This window comes from Nesoenas mayeri, assembly GCF_963082525.1.
Source record: "Nesoenas mayeri genome assembly, chromosome: 10".
Taxonomy (NCBI): Eukaryota; Metazoa; Chordata; class Aves; order Columbiformes; family Columbidae; genus Nesoenas; species Nesoenas mayeri.
In genome coordinates, this window is record NC_137560.1 from 11,189,154 (window position 1) to 11,205,703 (window position 16,550).

A 16,550-nucleotide genomic window follows, 5' to 3' on the forward strand; every position below is an offset into this window, starting at 1 on the left:
CTCTTACAACCTGCACTTTAAAACAATCATTATGTCACTTGTATCATCTTGTAAATCCACTTATACACCACAGGGCAATGGAAGATGCAAAAGGTTTTTCAAAATGTGGCCTTCAATCTTTCCAGAGGGTATTAGTTGACTTAATAGTACTGGTTTGAAAAACAAAAACAAAAACAAAGTTTTTTAAATCATCTGATCATTAACTATGGGTGTTTCAGTGTAAGGGAGAAATGCTTGAAGAAAGAGCTAACTAATACTTCAAAGAAAAATACATTTTAGGAACATAGTTCAAGAACAACAGGCAAAGAGTATAAACAAGTGGATGTTTATGGATCTCTTGTCTATGAATTTGTCTAATCCCTTTTTGAACCAGTTGATGTCACCCTACCCTCTGTAGAGGCAAGTTCCAGAAGGTCACCAACCAACCACTCCTTAAAGCAGCACTTTTCTCGCAAACTGATTACTGATTAACTTCAGCAAGTGCCTGATATTCCTCATGCTGTGGGATCTAGCAAACAACAGCTCCATGTTCTGTTTATGCCTGCCTTAGAGATTCTGCAGACTTCAAACATATCCTCCCCCTGCCTTTCCCTCCCCAGAGCGAAGAGTCTTTAAGCCTCTCCCTCATAAAGCAGTTGCAGGATCCCCTTGATCTCCTACCATTCAGGTTCTGGGGAAAGCACTCAAGGAATAAAGCACCTAAGAAGTATTGTGGAATTTCCAACACAAAACATTTGCTGTAGCATTGACTGTTATTTTTCTACTGAGACAAGGTACCTCAATGGGTAGAGAATAATAGTAGCAAAATCAGAAATAAAAGCGCACTACTAGGATACAGAGGGACAACTACCATCAAAGACCCTTTCTGCCTGTCAAATGCCTCAAACCATATGGAACCTGGAAGATCATTTTTACAACTAGGGAGCCAGAAGCCTAAATTTCTATAGTTTATTAAGAACATTATTCATGAACACACATTATAATTAAGCCAAAATACTTATGAGATGAAGAAAACAAGCTATTAAAATTCCAAGCCCATTTTCTAGATTAGAAAAGTATGCTTAATTATTGCAACTGTAAATGTGTTGTCTGGAATCTGTTTGGATATGTTTGAACTCTTTCTGGTTCACCTTCATGCAATGCTTCTGTGACACAAGCAGCACTACTGACATTCCATAACAGAGAGGAAAACATTGCCTTCCTGGGATAGAAACACTTCAAAAAGGTTGTTACTGCACTCTCCCACTATCTAAAGGGGACAGGACACATGGGAGAGGCTCCAGCTTCCTTTCCTTGGATATCCATATAAAAGCAGGCAAAATACAGCCTCTTGTATCATGTTTTGGAGAAATCCTAAATGGATCTTACTAACCTTCAATAGCAGATAATAATCTATTTTGTAAGTAAATTGTGACCTTTACAAGAACAACATGAAGAAATGACATATTTCTTCCCATGTTGATGAAATTTCAAACATCATGAATCTGATAAAATCAAAGTATGCTATCATTTAGTCCGAACATATAAGACTCTCAAGTGAGTAGAATCTTGGTGACACTCATGTCTTTAAATAAGAGAAGCACATTGCCAAGCAAACAGTTCACTCATTTGGTTCGCAGAGAGAGAAACATTTGACTGCTTTGTGCCCCTTCATTGTTTACAAAAGAAAAACATCTCTTCGTTTTAGTCAAGAAAGCTTCTGTTCCAGAGAACAAAGCCTTCATTTGGGTTTCTCTAATCTTTATGGTGTTTGCAAGTTGGTGTCAAAAATGTTAGTCAAGGCATGCTGTGTTACAGGTCTGTGGGGCAAAAGCAGTCACAAGAGACTTTCCACCCAAGTTAGAAGGAGACCGCATTACCATTCTAACTACTTCCTATGGAAGTCACAGTTATATCAACATCCCGCTGTTTTGTTTGTATTTAACTTGGGATATGACTCTCTACACTCTCAGCATGAATCCTACAATTAAATGGAAGCAGTCCACAGGTTACTAAAAAAAAGTCTAGTGTTCTATATTTGAAATGGTACAACTTTTGAGACAATCAACTTGCTATCCATTCACTGAATATGTTTATAGTATACATTACAACAGCTGAAACAAGTAAAAATAATCCCTCTGATAAAATTACAAAAATAAATAGTAAACTGCTTTCTGAAAAATATTTTTCTCTACACTTATTAATATCCTAGTCTGTCATCTAAACTACTAAGTAAAGATATGTTAAAGACTTCACATTAAAGAAATCATCATAGCTATCTTTCTCAAAAAAAAAAAAAAAGTCTGTACTAGAGCTGACAAAGTAGGAAAAAAATATTTCTAGATTTTCCTACTTTCAAATAATACTTTATTAATAGTTCAAGAAATCTGACCATGTTGTATTTCCTTGAACTTCCTCAAGGTAAGTGCTGGCTTTTTTTGAGTACACTAGCTTTTCAAAAAAGAGCATAAACTAAGCATCTTTGCCCAAACCTTTTAGTTAAACACCTCCATTTCCAGTGTAGGCAAGAGAAACGGTTATTTACCTTCTTGCTTTCCTTTCTGAAAAGAAGGGGAAAGCATTGCTTAGCAGGGACACAGAAAGCAGACAGTGAAGCTATCATTTTAAGTGGTTTAAAGAGTGAGTTCCAAGAAATTTCAGAGAGTAGTTTCAACCTTTAATCACCTTGCCAATTTCTCCTACCTTGCTATATAGCTTTCTTCATCTTTGCTGATGTATATAAGACCCCCTAAAAAAGGAAATTAACTCGATCAATACACGCAAGTAGAGTCCCTACAATTTCATCGGGGACTTTCCCATCAATGAGCATCATGGTTCTGGCCCATGTACATACTGAACAGGTGAACTGCATACACAAGCACTCCGAGATGTTCCAGATGCACTGGATTTACTACTCACACAGAGATTTCAGAAGCATTTTTGACCACAGCTGTGCCCACAGTGATGAGGGTGGGTGATACAACCTTTGCGGGTGGAGTAATTAGGACATAAAGGAAAACATGTTGAATTCCTATCCCTTTCTGTCCCCAAGTGCCAGTCTGAGATGGTGATGGATAGAAACAGTAATAGTAGAATGTAAGGCAGAGACAGAAGTTGATTTGTCCAGGTGCTGGAAACACATCTAGATTCTCTGGACATCCAACATCCCTTGTCAGAGCTGCAGCTCCTGCTGAGCTGCTACACAGATGTGAAATCCCCAACTTCTACTCCAGTAAAATTTATAGATGGAAAAAAGGGGTATGTCTGCAGAAAACCAGATGAATTGTAAACTTCCTTATACTTTTGCCACAAGTACTCCATAAAGCATTTTGACTTCCCTTCAAACTCTGTGACTCTCTAGTTTTACATCTTACACGGTCTTCCCCTCAGGCTGTGATCCCTGACTCCCAGAATCCATTCAAAGTCCCTCTTCATCCCTCCTCCAAAGTCCATCAGGGAGCAACATTTGAATTTCCTACACTAAAAGGAAGTAGGAAAACATCAGACCAGGTGACAGGCAATCAGACAAGACACATTCTCTTCCCTGAAACACGCCAAACTTCCTGCTTACTCTCTGAAGCTGCTCATACTCAGTCTGTTGAACCAAGCAGATGCAGACCATGGTCTCGCACCCAAGACTGGCATCTAGTGGCAAATACAAGTGCCCTCTCCTTGTTTGGCAGAGCATCTGAACCACAAACACAGCAGGTAAAAATGTAGTATGTGGTCAGCAGCTCTGCAAAGAGTGGCAGCTGGTGGGACTGAATGGTTGGTGGAAAAAAAATTTCATCCTCTTCTTCCCACAAATATTTCATCCTTGACTATACACAGGTGCTGTTAAATAAGTAAACATACTGAAAAACAGAGATAAGCAATATTCATTTATTATTTTCAGTGAAAAAAAATGTTTCTTAAACAAAAGAAGGGATGTTTAATTTTATACTGTCACTGTAAGAAAATTTACTGCAACATCTAATTTAATTTTTTGGGGGGCAGCACAGCAATGTTCTATTTTTGTTATTGAATGAAAGGACTAGTAGCTGGTTATTTTATTAGGAGATCTTTAATGCTTCATTACTGAAGTAATCTGATTTATTCCACATAAGGGAAAATATATATTGTTCTGGAAATTGTAGTGAATTTCAGGGCAAAGTCACTTCCAACAAAACTGGTTTAGCAATACCCACAGGTGATGGCATGAACTCCATCAAAGGAAAGGAAATTACCTTTCAAACTCTTGGCAAGAATTTCATTCAGGATACTTGGAAAGAACCAGAGCCTTGAGTGTACTGAGTTGACTGCTAAAGGAATCACTCAGTAATTAACAGTTGGATCTCAAAAATTAAGAATTCACAGAACTTCAAGTCAAAACATGAAGTTCAGTCTGCACTACTAAGTGCATTGTTTGTCACATGTAACTACGTCACTGAAAGATCATCAAATTAATGCAAAACCACAAGGAAATTGTTTTTAAGTGTTGTATTTAAATAAATTTCTAAGTAGTGTAAACACCACAGAAAGCTAATTTAAGGGCTTTTAACCAAATAAACTCCAAGTTTTGGGGGCTTGAGGAGGGTGTTTTGTTTTTAACTTTAGTGGTTGCTGCTTGAAGATTATATGCATATAATTTAAAAGTTGAACCAACAGAAAAGGTGGTAATAATTTTTATATCTTTTCCCTTAGATGCCATTAGACTTTCTTTTATGACTGTTGGCTCTCCAGGTCAATCTTTATATCTTTCAAAGGGAAAATAATTTTGACCATTTCTAAAAAGATGATCTATCCCACAGAGTAAAATCCACTTCCCATAAGGACAGGCATTCATTTCAGATACATATATAAAGCAATTTTAATAGTATATAAATACTCATTTATCTATCTATACAGCTATCTAATTTTGTTACAAGCAGGTTTGTGAGTTTTGGAAGGAAACACCATGTAGGAAAGGACATCTGTATGAAAGCACTGTGGACGTCTTGTGGTCATGAAAATATGCTCCACAAATATGGCATTTCTGAAACATCTGAAAAAAACTGCACCACATCACAGAGCAGAAACTGCTCCTACCCTCAAGCTCTTCATGTTACAAAATGAATAAGCTTTTCTAGGCAGGCCTTGTGAAGTTCTCAGTAGGCCGTGTTCCTTCTTGTGGACTCTCAGAAAACAAAAACAATGTATGGAAAAAGCAGTCTTGATATAGACTTCAGACTACCAATTTTTAAGTTCAGGCCAATTGAATATCTCTATGGATGATAAATATACTTTAGAAAAAAAAAACATTAACGTGCCTTTTGTCATACTATGCAATGCAGAGTTTTTTTAAAAAATAAGTGTGTTGGTGTTTTTTTTACCTCAGAGATAGAAAGAGCACAAAGCGTTAAGACAATTAGGCAAAATGATGGACTTGAACACATGCTGCATATTACTGTTCACATGTATGCGTAACTTCCATTAATGTCAGTATGAGTTATGTGTACACTGCTAAAAAATATGACCATAACAAAAATATTTCCTCCAGAATGAATATAATAATATTTTTAATAGACATTTGTGAAAAAAATCAAAATCACGTATTTAGAAATTAACATGCAAATGCAAGTCCTTCTCCAAACTTAATACTTTAGAATTCTTTAAAATAAATCTTACTTTTTCACATGTTGTCATCAAGTTAAGAAAAACTTGATGTTTATCTCCTTCTATCAGACTACCTTTCATTTAATGGATATTATCTATTAAGAGTTTCCAGTTCAAAAAGACCAATCAGGTAACGAACAAGATCAAGTTGCTATCTATTTTTATTCTAAGCTTCCTTAAACAACTGAATGTATATAGCAACATGTAATGACAACTGAAGAAGTTATCTAAAACTGACAACTGATTGTAGCTGGTAAATTAAGATGAACCTTGGCCATGTCAGCCAGATGGGCCTAGAATGAGAGTTATGTTTGGAACTTGAACATAATATATGCACAGGAAATCATCACGAGTGTTCTTAAACACACAGTTCATGCCTATTTAACTGTAAGCTAGTAGCCAAAAGCCATGATCGCTCAATATTAAAATTGAAAAATGATAAATAGAAGTTACAGTCAACGCTGCCAATTACTAAATTATCTTAAAATATGAGGGAGACACACTATTTTAGTATATTAGTACAATACAGCATTATCATTATTCCGTCAGTAGATGTCTGGGCCTTAGTTGGCACGTATAGTCTGTCTTTGAGAACACAATCATAAAAAGTTGTAATGCTATATTTAGCATATTCGGTTGTAACCCAGCAGTTTTATAAAGTTTGCTTGTCATACACTTATTTCAGTGAGCAATTTCAAAAATTAAACTGCTGCAATAAAATATCTGAATTCTTTCTAAAACACTTTTACTAATACATGTGTATGTATTAATTTTAGTATATCTTATTAAAGAAACTGAAATGAACATTTACATTTAATTCAATAGCAGTCACGTAACCCTTCACATACATATAGCTCAAAATATCAATAAGTAGGTTCATTTTTGCTTCTTTGATTTAGTTAGTACTAATGCCGTTTAAAAGGCAGTAAAAGAAAAACAGTAAATATGATCATGTGAATTTCTGTCATTATTCTATTTGTTCTCTCAGTTTAGTAATATTGTACTGTGATTTTATATATTTTGTTTTGTTCATCTCCTAGACCAGCAAAAGCATCCTGACTTCTGAGACCATATTATACTCTTTCAATCTCACCACAAGCAACAGAAGTTCTGCCTGATTAAATCTCTAATACAAACTTGGCTTTGTAACATATTTCACAGAAATTAAAGTTAGGATAGAATTAAAAATAGTAATAGAATGTATATTTCTTAATAAAAGTGAGTTCCAATCCTAAGTTATTAGCTGAACCATAGATTTCGGGGGAGTGATTTGTGTATGAGTGAGAGCATCAGACTCTTAAAAGTAACGACACAGGGCTGGGTAGCTGGGAAAGTTGCCTCACATAGCATTAAGTCACCCTCTGTGGCCTACGTAGGAAGAAGCCTGCATTATAATTCATTTTATTTTATTATTACAGGTAAGAAGGGGTTTGATATTAAATTAGAATTTCAAACAAATTTTAGGTCAGTTCATGATTAAAAATGAAAACTGCATATGAACAATTGGATCTCTTGACAGAAAAAAGAATACTGGCATTCCCAGTTTAAGTAGAAAGCACTCACAATTTAACTAGAAATTTTAACCAATTTTTTAGATGCAAATTAAAAATTTTCTTCTAATTTTATTATTTTACTTTTAAAATTTATACTCTAAAAACACACTATATGTTTATATCTAATTTTAAATTCAAAAATATTCCTAACTTGGCCCTTTGATACTTGCTCTTCCACCACTAGTACCATCCACTCAGACATTCATTCATCAAATACAACAGCTTTTATCAAAAGAGAAGTCAAATTTCACTAGTTTTTGCCAACCTCGCTTCCCAGACATAAGATGCATGCCTTACACAGTTCCTCTGTGAGGTTCTGCAAACCCAACCCAAAAAGTCACAATAACTGAATTAAAGACAGTGGGCTTTTTTCTTCCCTGCGTTGCTCAATGATTGATAATTATGATAAAAAACAAACAAAAAAAATAATTCAGACAAAAACTAAGCATGCACTCAAAGAAACAGACCAAAGGAGTGTACAGAAAATGCATGACTGCATGAAATATACTGGCACTGAGCATCTGAGTTATCATAGATGAATATGTACATATAAAAGAAAAGCAAAAAACTAAAAACTTTTATCTATCATAGAATATATCACATATTACTTTAGTTCATATGTGCTCCCATTTTTCTGTATAGATACAAACCTCATTAAATAAAGAAGTACTTTTGATTTCACTGCAAACACTGAAACCCACTTTTATAAACCTACTTTTATAACATTCAAGTAAGCATATCACAGAATCACAGAGTGTTAGAGATTGGAAGGGACCTCAAAAGATCACCTAGTCCAATTCCCCCCGCCGGAGCAGGAACACCCAGATGAGGTTACACAGGAAGGTGTCCAGGCGGGTTTTGAATGTCTCCAGAGCAGGAGGCTCCACAACCTCTCTGGGCAGCCTGTTCCAGTGTTTGTTACCCTCACTGAGAAGAAGTTTCTTCTCAAATTTAAGTGGAACCTCTTGTGTTCCAGTTTGCACACATTACCCCTTGTCTTACCATTGGTTGTCACCGAGAAGAGCCTGGCTCCATCCTCCTGACACTCACCCTTTACATATTTATAAACATTAACGAGGTCACCCCTCAGTCTCCTCTTCTCCAAGATCCCTCAGCCACTTTGTCTTATTTACAAGAACATTGTTATTATTTTTCTGATTATTTAACTTCCTTTAAAAGGTAAGGATATCTGAAACAACTTAGCTGAAGTTACTGGCTTAATTTCCCATGGAAGTTGTACTGTGTTAATATTTTATTTGCATGTAACAAAAGAGATAGCTTTCAAAAATTCTTCTCATGTCAATTGTTGAATACTTCTAAAGTAAAGACTTCTGCATTTCTCAATTTTAACAGGAAAATACCAGTTTTACAACTACTAGAAGTCCCTAGATTCAGACTTGAATAAATACACAGAAAAAACAAACCACCACTACTACCAACCACAAAAACTTCTTTTATAGCAAGAAAGTATTGATTTTTACTTTCCTGTAAAATAGATAAATCAATGTACTTACTTCATTTCTAGAATTTCTTCAAGCTGTTTTCTTCGCTCTATTCTCAGGTTAGTCAGATGTGCTTCTTTTTCAGCCAAAGACTGCTGTGTTGAGGCAAGACGAGCTTTGGTAGAATCTAATTCTTGTCTAGTCTTTTCCAGTGCATTCATCAGCTCTTCTACCTAAAGAAAGAAAACACTTAAGCTCCATATTCTTTACAATTAGTAAATCTTAAATCTATATAAATATGTATTTTAAAATTTTTAAAAAAAAGAAACAAAAAAAGGAATTATTTTAAGTAAATGTCTGTCCAAATTTATTCCTTTTCTAAATCTTTTAAAAACTAAGAATAAAAGTAATCTTTAAATACCAAAAAATCTTACCAGTTCCACGAATCCATTGAGTAATATGCAACATTTATACAAAACAGAACTCATAGATTGCCAGAAATCTGTTTAACCTGGGCCACTGCCACATAAGACAAAACTTACAAATATTTTTTGCACCATTTATATTATTTAAATTCAGAGTGGTGGTAACTCATCATAATAGTAATATCAGAAATTTTAGATGCAGCTGAAGATACTGCAATATAAAACTGGTCCTGACAATCCACGTATTTTTCATCCAAAAATGCACACCCTTCTGTGCAGAACAGGCTGCCCAGGGAAGATACAGACTCCCCTGTTCTCCGGTATTTTCAGATCTTGACTGAATGGAGCCTGGAGAATCTGATTCAACTTCAAAGTTATCTCTGCTTTGAGCAGGGTTTAGACTGCGTTGCCTCGAGTGGTCCCTTCTAACCTGAATTATTCTATGATTCTGAACTTTAAATGTCTGTTACTGCTCTAATAACAACTGAGTTATTTTTCTCATGACAACTCTGAGAATCTCTGTAGTATGAAACATAAAAAAAGAGTGATCCCACTCTTTGTGCAGCTTTGCTAAATGTCAACTGGATGTAGAATAAATTGTTTATTGCAGAAACTGAGAAAACCTTCATCTTTTCAGAAAACAAAATTCAGAATAAAAAAAAAAAAAAAAGGTGCATGACATATTATATCACATTATTTAAAGAAAAAAATAAGAATGACATGACACCTGTCTGGTAGCAGAAAATTTACTGTGTGGTGAATCACTGTAACCACAGAACCATAGGGTCATGAATAGTTTCTAGCAACCACAACACCAATAGTTATTTCCACCTATTCAAATGACAGATTTTGCATTAAGAGCTGCTAGTAAACAACAAATTTAATTTGTCTTTATGAAATATAATTATTTCAATAATGAGTGTCCTTTTTCCTGTATTTTCTTTCTCATCTCCTTTATCCATATATTAACATTGTATAAATTAGCCAACACTTCAGGAAGAACACCTAAATAAAATGAAACAGAAGACAGGATATATACCAGTTGTTTATGTTATGGAAGTCATTGAGAAGCATTCACTTTGGTGGTGTATTGAAAAGTCTGACAATGTTCCACTGTGGTCATGTAGTCAGTTTGTCTCCAGAGAAAATAAGATGTTTTCTCCCAAGTTCATGTTTAATTGTTGTTTGTTGTTGTTGTTATCTAAATACTATTAGCATGGAATCGGTGTTTAAGAGCCACATAGTTCCATTTGAACACACATTGCTGCCTATATAACAGGTTCAATAAAGCAAAATAAATATTACAGACTTCATCAAGTTATAATGAGGACTCACACCCTGTTTAAAAATACTAATGTTCAACCTTCCACTCAGAAAGTAAAACCAGTGCAATCCTGATACAAATGAAATAGCAAGGAGTGCAAATTGTGCAATAGAATCTGTGCAGGTACAAGATTCCGCTAAAGCAAACCCTCAAGAAAGATATCTTTGTAACATTATTATCTAATGAACCTTCACAATAGAAGCAGCAGAGAAAATATACTTGAGGGAAATAAAAAAATTTAAAAAGCTGGATTTGCACTTAAAACCCAGCAATATATATAAATATAAACCCCACAAACGAAACAACCAACCAACCACAAACACATAAGGAGACAGATCATATTTCTTTAAAAATTTATTCCGTTTCTAATGTAACACCAGATATTTCCTGTTCTGTTTTAGTACAAAAACGCAAACCCATGGTGTCTCCAACAAGGACAAGCCTCAATAACCGAAACATGATATTTCTTCCTGGTTTTTTGGGTTATTTCTTAGGCTCATCCTTGTGGTTTCTAAAAACTGCACATAGTTTCTGCTGAGCCTTCAGCCTGTTAGATAATTCCAGGCAACATACATGAATGGAAACAGTAGTAAGGATTCAAGGCTGCTAAGTCATTCCTTCATACAGACCCTTGCTTCAAGGCAGTACCTTTAAACACCAAGTCACTCCACACTCGTACATTTGTTTGGCAGATGAGAACATAAAAAAGAACAGTAGCACTTCTGTACCTTTAGTGCCATTGCCCTCCTTTTCCTACAGGTTCAGATGAATTTAGTACCCAACCTGTTCACTGACTGAAAGCTCACCTAATTTCTGATATATCACATCAGTTTCATTTTAAAACATTTAATGGAATTAAAGACTCGTGGAAACCAAAGCTGTGGATTTGTTAATGTATATTTATAACATACTCTTCTATTACCAGACAAAAGAGATCAAAGCTTAAAAGAGAGGGAAAAAACCTTTAAAAATTTAAATATGAAAACTTTTTCAAACCACAAATCGTTAACACATGTAGACATGAAAGTTATACTTTCATTTACACTTTCAACACAATATTTGCCAGATAGTACTTCCTTCACTTTTGGAATATGACCCAAGTTCAGAGTTGCATGTTTTCCCAGTTAACTGTCTCACCAACACCTGCAGCAGAATTCTACTGGCAGGCATGTGGAAAATAAACTGATTTGTTTTGGTTTGCTTTTTAATCAACTACTATCAAATGTAAATGTGTGAATGCTGAAGTTGCACACACAATCATCTTAGCATGCTTATTATGTGGCTGTAACAGATATATTATAACAGGAAATTAACTTTAAGCACTGAAGGTAGTATTAACTAGATATAAAAGTCTAGGGGTAAAAAAGCATTGTAAAACATAAAACGAATTCTTAATTTAAGCACATGTTCTCTTCTTTGATATTAGAATTAAAATTATGCCAGAAAAAAATGAAGGATTAATCTTGATTTACTGCCTCCTAGTCCTACTGTGAGAAATAGAACAAAATCCAGTACTACTAGTGCAGAATTTTAGATTTCTGATCCATGGCAAACGCCTCTTTTGCCGCATTGAGGGGAACATAATCTACAGAATACTGTGTGTCCAGTCCTTTCCTTTCCAAAGCACTGGTATAGTCCTGCCTCCCAGGTTTTTTTTAGTTTTTTCACTTTCTGGATATTATATTGAGTCCCCTGTTGAAGTATCAGTTCAATAGTGACCTAGAAGCACGTTTACATACTCTTCTTACTACTGTACAAAGGATCAAGATAAATTTTGTATTTATGACCACATCTGTTACCTGTAATGTCTCATCCAGCCATTTTCCTCCCAAACTGAAACATCTATTCTAACCTAATTATCACATATGCATCCTTAAGACCTTTATTTACACAGAAATGTCGCTCAAATAACTGCTGTTCATCAGTAACATCTTCTCAAATCCAAGCACCATTTTAAATGCCCCCATGTGCTGGGCAGGCAGCACTGACGTTTGGCCAGAGCCGTTGGTGCAGCCCCTCCTGATTCCCTCTGTTTGCCAGGTGGCTATTGAACATCTCCAAACTCCAGGGGGGCTCCTGACCCAGCCTGGCAAGGCAGTTAGTGCCTTTCCCCACTGTATCTCTTAGTCTAGTTACTTCTCATCAGAAACTTTGCTATTTTAGACACTGCTGAAGAACTAATATGAATTCATGTTTTAAAAAAGTTTACCACGAGAATCTCACTGAATACAGAGTTCCTTGCTAGTAAATACTCTATATCGTGAACACATTATTAACCGTTTTTTTTTTCCCCTTTGCAAGACAATGGCCTCATTTGATCCTTTGCCTTTTCTAATAAATCCCATTATTTTTTTCATACTTTAAGAAAGCCTAACTGACCGCAGCGCTTCAAGGATTTTATTAATCACTACTAGAAGTAAGTTTATATTTCAGAATGGCAGAAAACCGGAAAACTAAACTATTTAAATTCTCTCTTAGTTTTGAGTCTATTTTAAATGAACACTTTCTACTTCTTTTGCAGCTTCACATTTTCAAGTTCAATCAGCAGCATTTCACACCAAGATAAGAACAGAAAAATAAATTAATGTGGTTGAAGCATACATCTGTGCTACCAGATTCTGCAAATTAAAGAAGGTTGGAGTTCAAGTGAATGACAGTTTGTTAAAAATGCCCTGGAGCATTCCTAATTCCAGATTGGATTCAGCTCAGCACAACTCATGCTAACACAATACTGTTCCAGTTTGTGAGAATGAGAAGGAGGAGGGACAATTGCATGTTTTCTGAGTTCAAGTATAATATATTTCTGCAGGATGACGAAGAGCTGGTAACTTTCCAGCAATCAAGGTTAGCATTATTAGTATTACTATCTTTAAAGAGCTGGCACTTCATTTTAATGATACAAGTGATAAATATAAAGAGCACTGTATTTCCCTAGCTGAAATTTTAAAGTATCAGTAGCTGTACAAAAAATCCATAACCAATTTAAAACCTAATCTTGTGTTAGTACCCACAGACCATTCATGAATTTTATATAGTAAAATAAAATAAATAAATCCTACTATTCACTTATAGATTCTTCACTTCAATGCAAGAATATTAACCATTACAAATAATAATAATAATAGTAATAATTAACAAACTATTAAATTCAATCACTACAGGTTTATGTGAGCTGTATTTTTATAAGAAGAGGTCAGTCAGTGTAAAAATACATCCAGTTGTTTTCAAAGGTGTTTCTTTTTTTTCCATTGGCTAATACTTTTTTTTTTGCCTAGTTACACACTACATAAATGCCAGTTATCTCCAGTTCAGCAAAGACTAATTTAATACAATTTATATTTGGAGTTTTTTTGTTTGGTTGTTTTTTTCCCATGATTAAGCATAAGATCACCAAAAAAAAAAAAAAAAATAATGAAAGCCTATATTCCTAAAAGCTTCTCTTTATGGTTTTGCTACAAATTTATTCTGTCACTGGACTAAAAGGACATAGATAACACATTCACAGAGATGAGGGAAAACACACAAAAGCTCCATTTGTGCACATAAACATCCACCTACCAGCTCTTGCGACTCACAGGCTGGAGAGTGCAGGTTTTTGGCTACTGGCTTCCCTGTGCTGGGCACGGTGCAGGCTGTGCCGGGCATCCCAGCATCCTGCCCTGGCGGCTGCTGCCCGGGCAGGCACCGCTCCATCTCATGACTAACTCAATCACACACCTCCAGGAGGTCCAACACAAGTCATGCGAACCCACTGCTCTTCAAATTGCCAACCCTGCCTGTATTTGTAAATACCTTGTTTCTTTCTGTTTCTAATGGGAACTTGGGTAGTGTACAACTGCCTAAACAGTTAAATTACAAAGGTGTTTTTCACAAAAGCAAACAGACGTAGCAAAGTGTCATACTGAGCTTTGCAAGACATGGAAATAAACTCTTTGTCACCCTCCCCTCCACTCTCTTCCCATCCCATTTGTCATCCGTAGCCAAATTCCTCACTTCTAATCTTCAATCACAGCTTTTAAACCCAGGAAACAGGTTTAACAAAACCAGTATACGGAGGTTGATGTTTCTGAACCTTTCCAAATGAAGAAATTAGACACATGTTGTCTCTCACAATTTTGGACACTGACGGAGAAGAAAAAAGTACTCATATCCTAGAATGCATATAAGCTTTTAAATAAACACCATAAGTGAAGGATTTGGCAGAAAATTAAGTAGAACACAAGTAAGGCCCAACAATATCAACCAGCAGTGCAGCAGTGGTATAAAACAAATTACCAGAAGCACTGAAATATCCATCCCCATGAAATGACTTGCCAGCTTCCTGGGAACACAACAGCATAATTATCAAATGGGATGCCATGCTGCAGGATTTGAAATGAGAAACCTTATTGAGATTATTACATAATGTAGGATTAAAAATATTTTAATCCTCATGCTGAGTGCTATGTTAAAAATACGTGAGGTTTAGTTTTATTGTTGGCCTCTGTGCTCTACTGTCCTGTTTCTCGAAGAATGAAAACAAAAACTATTCTCAAGCGCGAACAAAAACAATGCTTCCACTTCAGTACCATGAATACTGTCGTCTATTTCAACACTTTATCTTGTGAAACACAACTGGCCTCTAGCTATAGTATTCTCAATTAGTTTCAGCTAGAAAGCACTGTATGACAACCCACTGTCAAAATGTGAACGTGACCTCCTGCAAAACCACAGATAGCAGAATACTCCTCACAGGTACAGCTGGAATGTTTCACCCCAAACAAAGGTTCTTTCATTAGCAGGAAAATACAGGTATATGATGCGGGAATTAATATCACATTTGGAATGCCATTTAAATTAGGAAAAAAAAAAAAACAAACCAAAACAACCCTTAGATGATGTCAATAAAGACAGAGTATTAGAAGTGTTGAAGGAATCAGATAACAAATGTTCTTTGTCCAAGGTAAACTTCAAGCTGCCAAGGCCCTACTCACTGTTGACCTCATCCAGATCTGCACTGTAATGGACACAAGACCAAGCACCTGAGCAACCCTGCAATTCCACTTTTTAAAAAAAAAAACAAAAAAAAAAAAAAAAAAGAAGTTGTGGTTTTTTTATTTAGTTTGAAAATGAATTATTTAATTAACATATCTTAATAGTTTTCTCTCCTTTTCCATTGAGTTTCAGTTGAGCAAGTCTGTGATTGTTTTAAATGTTATTGTTTCAATTCTGACCTAACTTACGCTTGTTTGATACAGTGCAAAACTAATTACAAAAGTAGCATTAAAAGTGTTTTATAGTTGTGCAAATGAAATCAGATTTAGATATATTGATAAATTACAGAGCTCAACCTTATGTTTTCAGAAGTATAAAAAAAATATGTAATTGAACTAGCTATTGAACATATGTTGATTTCAGTAGGACACTCGGTTGTCCTACAGGATATTGTATCTGGAAGAGAACTCTTACAGACTGAAAACAATTACACTGTGTGATTTCAGTGTTGAGTCTTTTTAGATAAACCATGCAAGTAGAGCAGAGCAACTCTTTAGCTGGTGTTAAAGCACAGCGCTGTCAGACTGGCCTCTCTGGTTAATGTCAATAGCACTGCGTATAAAAGGTGACTAAAGTGTGTACAAATGTTGATCTTTGGAGAAGGCATGCCTAGAATCATACACACATCTACTATTTCATCCACCAGGTCAACTTCAGGGAGAGAGGGCAAATTGGGAGTTTTCTTGCCAAAAGCTGATTCTTAGCACACTTGTTAGGTTACACTGCACAAAGCTACTTCCCCACTGCTTTTAAGCAATAGTCCAAATATATTATTAAATTTAGAAATGCTTCTCCCTTAGAATATTTCCCAAGGCAGCAGGGACTCACATGGTATGTGTAAAGACTTACTGCAAACAGGTAGTTTATGTACGTAAGAGTTTCTCCACACACTGCAATATGTTTACAAAATGTGGAATACAAAGCAAGATGATTAAAGTGAAAATGTTATTGTATGAAAATACTTGGATTGTTTTACATGAGAAATCTCAGAAAATCAGGTTTCCAAACTAGCTTTGACAAAAGCTAAATAACATTAATATGCAGCAAGATAACTAAAAAGATTCCTGTAACTGTCAACAGGTATAGCTTCTCCACCAGACAAATTTGATACTGTTTTTAGTACTGTGACTTTAAACACAGTGTTCATGTGAGTACTGAA

General features: G+C 35.4%; 1 protein-coding gene across 1 annotated transcript in view; it reads right to left on the reverse strand.

The window, feature by feature from the left end:
• Window positions 1–16,550, reverse strand: part of ERC2 (ELKS/RAB6-interacting/CAST family member 2) — a gene marked incomplete at both ends in the record, with an annotated part of 318,636 nt that overhangs the window by 87,421 nt on the left and 214,665 nt on the right. The window contains one exon of the mRNA XM_080350354.1: window positions 8,681–8,841. Within this exon, the coding sequence (XP_080206480.1) occupies window positions 8,681–8,841 (161 nt within the window). The remainder of the gene's footprint in view (window positions 1–8,680; window positions 8,842–16,550) is intronic.